Source organism: Myotis davidii, unplaced genomic scaffold (assembly GCF_000327345.1).
Source record: "Myotis davidii unplaced genomic scaffold, ASM32734v1 scaffold1497, whole genome shotgun sequence".
In the NCBI taxonomy this organism is placed as follows: domain Eukaryota; kingdom Metazoa; phylum Chordata; class Mammalia; order Chiroptera; family Vespertilionidae; genus Myotis; species Myotis davidii.
Genome location: NW_006290147.1, coordinates 466,275 through 472,482, shown reverse-complemented (window position 1 = coordinate 472,482; position 6,208 = coordinate 466,275). Strand labels below are relative to the sequence as shown.

The following is a 6,208-nucleotide window of genomic DNA, read 5'->3' as shown; positions in this document are numbered from 1 at the left end:
CACGCCCCATACACTGAGCCAAACCGGTTAAGGCTAACAATTTTTAAAAAGTAGACTAAAGAAATACTGATAGTTGGATGTAGGGTGCTATAATCTGAATTTTGGTATATCCTCAAAATCATATATTGAAATCCTAAACCCTAAAGATGATGGTATTAGGATGTGGGACCTTTAGGAGGTGCCTAGGTCATGAGAGTGGAGCCCTCATGCATGAGATTAGTGTTCTTATAAAAGAGAACCTACAGAGAGTCCTAGACCCTTCCACCATGTAAGAGCACAAGAAGGTGCCCATCTATGAATCAGGAAGTGGGTCCTCACCAACCACGACACATAATCTGCCAGTGTTGTGATATTGGACTTCCCAGCTTCCAGAACTGTAAGAAATAAAATTTCTGTTGTTTATAAGCCACCCAGTCTGTGGTATTTTGTTAGAGCAACACAAACTAAGACAAAGAGCTGGGTGCATGTAAACTGGTGCAGCTACTATGGAAAAGGGTATAGAGGTCCCTCAAAAAATTAAATATAGCCCAGCCAGTTTGGGTCAGTGGTTGAGCATCAACAAATTAACCGTTTGACTGCTAAGGAGCGCTATCGCGCTCTTCTTATTTAAAACAAATTTATGTAAACAATTGGTATTTTTTAATTTTTGTTGTTGCAAAGCAATACAAGTGAGTTTATTGTATAAAAAGTGTTTTACATTTTTTCCCATACACGAGCAATTAGTGCCGCAGTTTTGGCATATGTCCGAAAAAATACGTCAGCAGCCAAACGGTTAATCAATAAAGAAAAAATAATAGAGGTCATTGCAGGGTTTTGAGCATGACTTCTGCTTTTAAAAGATGACTCTGGGAGAGGTCCAAAATGGTGGTGGCATTAGAAGATGCTGAACCCACCCCCTCCGATGAACAAACTCAAACAAACACATAGTGAGCAATTACTCCTGCATGACAACTGAGGGCTGAATGAACAGCTTCTGAACACGAACAGAGAAGACTGGGAAACCACAGGAGCCCTCTGGGAGCTGAGGGCACACCTCTGAGCTGGAGGAGCTGGTGAGCGCCATTGTTTACGTCCCCTCCCCCTCAACATGGTGAGCAGGGTCTTTACTTGGGTGCTTGGGCTTACCTGCAAGATCGCCACAGTGAGTTCCCAGCTACACTGCCCAGGGCCTTTTGCCTCCAAATAAAGGAAGCCAGCAGGGATATCAGCATCACAGGCACCTTCTGGCCTCTCGGCAGGGAGCCCTCCAACCTCTCAAGCCAACACTGCCAGTGCTGCATGCACCTGACCCACTCCAACCAGCTTCTTAAAACTATCTGGCAATACAGCCCCACCGATATCATTCTCCACCAAACAACAGGAGAGACTACAGAGAAGGCTGGGGGGCCACAGGAACTCCCTGGGTCGGAGGTGCCAGTAGCGACATTGTTTATGTCCCTCTTCCATAGGGAGGGCGGGGGGCTCTGGCCTATCTGCAAGGTCACTGCAGCATGTTCCCAGACACCTCACCCAAGCCCATTTTGCCCCTGAATGAGGGAGCAAGCAGGATCAACAGGGCATTACGACCTGCGTTTGACCCCCCCACTCAGAGCATCTCCAACTTGGGAGACCAGTGCCCTGAAAACCTTAGCACCTACTCAGCACCCTACTAGCCTGCCCAAACCATCCGGCACACAGATCCTATACAGAGGCCACTTCTACATAAAGCCACTTTTCCGAGACTGGAAGAAATAGCGATTGTGTCTAATTCATATAAGCAAACACCGAAAGTCAAAATGACAAACGGAATCTCTCTCAAATAAAGGAAAAAGAAAATTCTCCAGAAAAAAAAAAAAGCTCTAAGGAAATGAAGACAAGTAATTTGCCTTATAAAGAATTTTTTTTAAATAGTCATAAGGATGCTCACCAAACTTGAGTGTGGAATAAAGGAACTCAGGGGGGAACTTTTTTTTTAAATATATTTTATTGATTTTTTACAGAGAGGAAGGGAGAGGGATAGAGAGTTAGAAACATCGATGAGAGAGAAACATCATCCATCAGCTACCTCTTGCACACGAGAATAGTGGAAATCTATAAATCAGAACAGCAAGAATAAAAAATTATAAAACACAAGGATAGTAAGGGACCTCTGGGATAATTTCAAGTGCTTAAACACTTCTATTATAAGTATCCTAGAAGGAAAAAAAGAGAAAAACACAAGGATAGTAAGGGACCTCTGGGATAAACACTTATACTATTATAAGTATCCTAGAAGGAGAAAAAGAGGGAAGGATCAGAAATCTTATTTATAGAAATAATGGCTGAAAACTCTTCTAACCTGGGAAAGAAAACAGATATCCAGGTCAAGGAAGCACATAGTGTTCCAAACAAGATGACCCAAATAGTCTCACATCAACTCATATTGTTATTAAATGGTAAAAGTTAAAGATAATGAGACAATCTTAAAGGAAGCAGGAGAAAAATGAATTATATACAAAGGAAACCCCATATTGCTATCAGCTGATTTTTCAGCAGCAACTTTACAGGTCGGAAGGGAGTGGAAGGACATCTTTAAAATGCTGCAAGAAAGGAACTGATAGTCTGACTCTAGATCAAGTTACCCAGCAAAGCTATCATTCAGATTTAAAGGAGAGGTAAAGGCTTCCCAGACAAACAAAAACTAAAGGAGTTCATCATCATTAAACCAGTTTTACAATAAATATTGAAGGGTCTTCTTTAAGCAGAAAAGGCCGTAAGCAGAAATAAAAAAGTATGAGAAAAAAATCTACCAGGTAAAGCCAAATATTTAATAAATATAGCCAATCTAACATTTAAAAAGCTACTATGAAGGTCAAAAGAAAAAAGTAATGGTGGCTGAACCAGAATGTACTTCAGAGAAATAGTAAAATGGTCAGACTGGAGATATATTTTACAAGGAGTGCCAATGAGTTTTTGTTATGGGATTAGTGCAAAAAGTGATGTTAAAAGGTGTATTGCATAGTCACATGATTCTTACACAACTCAAAAAATATTTAACTTCATTTATAACTTAAAATATTCAGTATTAAAGGTGTAAAACTAATTATATTGGAACCAGACTAAAAAAAGAGACCACCTCCAAATTTATGTTGCAATGCATATTTTTAAAAATGATTACTTTTATTTTATAGCATATGAGGTTTAATCCCTGAAAATTTGTTTTCTTAATAAACTCCCTCTCTATGTTTTCTCATGTGTAATCAAAAGAAAAGTTTATGTAGGAACAGTGCGAGAGACCCAAATTTCAAAAGGTTGGTGGTAATCCACTAGATATTTAATAGGTACTTCTTAAATAGAATAGGACACAGAATCACCAAAAACCAAAGACTTCAAGCAATTCAAATATTTTACCCAAAATACAAGACTCCAAATGAAATTGGGTTATATAAAAATAGTGCATCTAAAATTTAAGAACTAAAGTTACAAAATAGTTCTAAATGCTAAGGACTAAGTATGTATTTTTACATAAGATGCCCATGAAAGACTGTTAGTCCCAAATGATGTTATACTATGATTACTCTTCACACAGCATGATTTCAAAAGTATAGGGTAATTTTTAATGGGCTAAAAGAAAATTCTAGGGCAATCAAAATTTAAATCATTACCACTTAATGGGGTTAGAGTTACTGTGAAAATGGCTTGAGTATTTTTTTGCTATATGCATGATTTCTTTGCTATATCAACTAAGCTAGCATGCAAACTACTCTATGTGTGACTGTATCTGTTCCACATATTATTCTACACCATGGAAACCCCGTGCATTCCAGTCTTTAAATGCTAAGTAGTTTGAGAAAATCACGTATGTGTAGCTTAGCAAAATTATTGTAGAATAGCTTTTATCCAGAACATCAATCAAGTTCTTTTATTAAAATTGGCAAGTGACCATAATCCCTTCTTTTACCACTGCCTGAGCTGTTTTAAAAAAAGTAAGTACCTGGCACAGATATAGAATCCTCTGCACACCTGTGACAACTGCTCTAAGGATCTGAGATCCAAATCACTAGACACCACCCATCGGAAGATGTACATCAGGACCTCCATCGGCAGCACTGCAAAAGAAAAGCATCCTTTCAGTGACTCTCCTGACTGCCTACTGTCTCATTCTCAGGGCAGAAACCTTTATGTATTCCTACAAATGTATGAATCATACCTTCAGTATTGCTCAGACATAAAGCATGAGTGTATTTAACTACCCCAAACTAATAATGGTTACTAACATGAAGACACAAATATCTTGGTGTGTGTGTGTGTGTTTTGGTATAGAACAGATCCGAAGCTACTTTTATAAAGCACCCCTATCCCTTGGAAGATCTTTTGCCACCAAGATATATTAAAATAAGTGTGCTAGGAAAATAATCTACTATATATATGTGTGTGTGATTGCATTTAACAGTAAAAGTTATTTTTGAAAATTTCTAATTGTCCTCCATGACAAATGAACACTTAACATATGAGAAGAAAAAAAAACATTAATTTTTAAACATTCAGCTTATCTCAGGACTACTGTCCAACTTGGCTGAAACATCTGATGATACCAGTACTCCTCCAATTTTCTTAGGACAGCCCCCAACAACTCAGACACTCACGCTCTTAGATCTTCAGTGAAGAAAGTATGGCATCCTTGAACAACAGCACTACAAGTTCTGATCTATTTTGGACTCTGAAAAGCTTATTATTATACACAAACCATAATTATAATGAGATCGCCAATCTTATTTTGAACTAGACCAGCTATCTGACCTCAGAAGTTTGGAAATCTAAAATCTAAGGTTCAAGTATTTCTCATGGACTGGTAACAAGCGTAAATTCTCACCTGATATGTGAGTCTGACTGCTCTCCAGTTCGGGCTGACACAGTTTGAGCACAGACTCCTGAACTGTGAGCTGCTGCTGGAAGTAGGACAACAGATCTGCCATCTTGCTATCATCATCATTATCTTCAATGCTGCAAAAGGAGGGAGGTGAGTACACTAAGGGCCTCCGTCTACAAACATAAAGCTTAGTAACTGATTTTTCATAGTATTTTCAAATCTTCTTGATAAAAAGTCATCTAAAAGCTAACTTCTGCTTTTTTCTTTGATGTGATAAAAGTGTGCCCTGCCTTGCAGAGTATCATAACAAAGCTTCAGGAAATTTAATTCCCACCCAGAAAGAATTAGAATTTTGGAAAACAAATGTTGAGATTTAATTTATTAGTTTCATGGTAGAGATTCCATATGTTAATGAAAAAGATAATTTCACATGATTTTTAAAATCTCATGTAAACATATTCTTTTAAGTGACTGTAATCCATCTAATTGGATAAAAGTCAAATAAACAGATGTCATTTGAGGTACTTACCAAGGGTTTTCTAACAGATATGCCTTATCACCCTACATTTAGAGGAAAATGTGTAACTCAAAAAATCTTAGCAGGGCCCCCAAATCATCTACCAATATAAACAAACGTGTAGAATTCCATTTTTGCTGAAAGTAACCTTAAAAATGATCAGATGTACCAAATGGCTTAGATGAGGATGAAGTTACGACACCAGGAAGACCTTATTATAATACAACAAAGGATGAGTGTGGTTGAGTCTAAATGGATTCAAGAGCTACTCTATCAACAGTTTGCAAAAGGCAAAAAAAAAAAAAAAAAAAGAAAAGACTTTTAGGGCTTATTATATATGATAAAAAAACACACAAATGCATCTTTAAAGAACTTTCATAGCATCTAGGTTTGTATAAAGGAACTGCACAAAAAAAAGAATGTTTCTTTAACCCTTTGAGTGCCAACCAATATCCTAGGAACTATGCTAAAATTGCCAAGGCATTTTTGCTGATTTTACAGCAGTTAAAGAAAAAATATTATGATAGCACTCCCGGCACTTTTGGCAAAAGACAGGAGGAGCTCCCGGCACTCTAGGGATTAACACAAACTTCCTGAACACTTGGAGCAGTGGTTCTCAACCTTCTGGGCCTTTAAATACAGTTCCTCATGTTGTGACCCAACCATAAAATTATTTTCGTTGCTACTTTAAACCTGTAATGTTGCTACTGTTATGAATCGTAACGTAAATATCTGCTATGCAGGATGGTCTTAGGCGACCCCTGTGAAAAGGTCGTTCAACCGCCAAAGGGGTCGCGACCCACAGGTTGAGAACCGCTGGTCCAGCTGATCATGGAGAAGGCTTACACCAGTACTTCTCAAAC

At 38.1% G+C, this 6,208-nt stretch overlaps 1 protein-coding gene across 1 annotated transcript in view; it reads right to left on the bottom strand.

Annotated features, from left to right (window-relative positions):
* The window catches only part of FBXO9 (F-box protein 9), a 28,581-nt gene that overhangs the window by 10,906 nt on the left and 11,467 nt on the right, over positions 1-6,208 (bottom strand). The window contains exons 5-6 of the mRNA XM_006763192.2: positions 4,832-4,962; positions 3,953-4,067 (exon numbers count right to left, since the gene is read on the bottom strand). Coding sequence (XP_006763255.1) covers positions 3,953-4,067; positions 4,832-4,962 — 246 coding nt within the window. The remainder of the gene's footprint in view (positions 1-3,952; positions 4,068-4,831; positions 4,963-6,208) is intronic.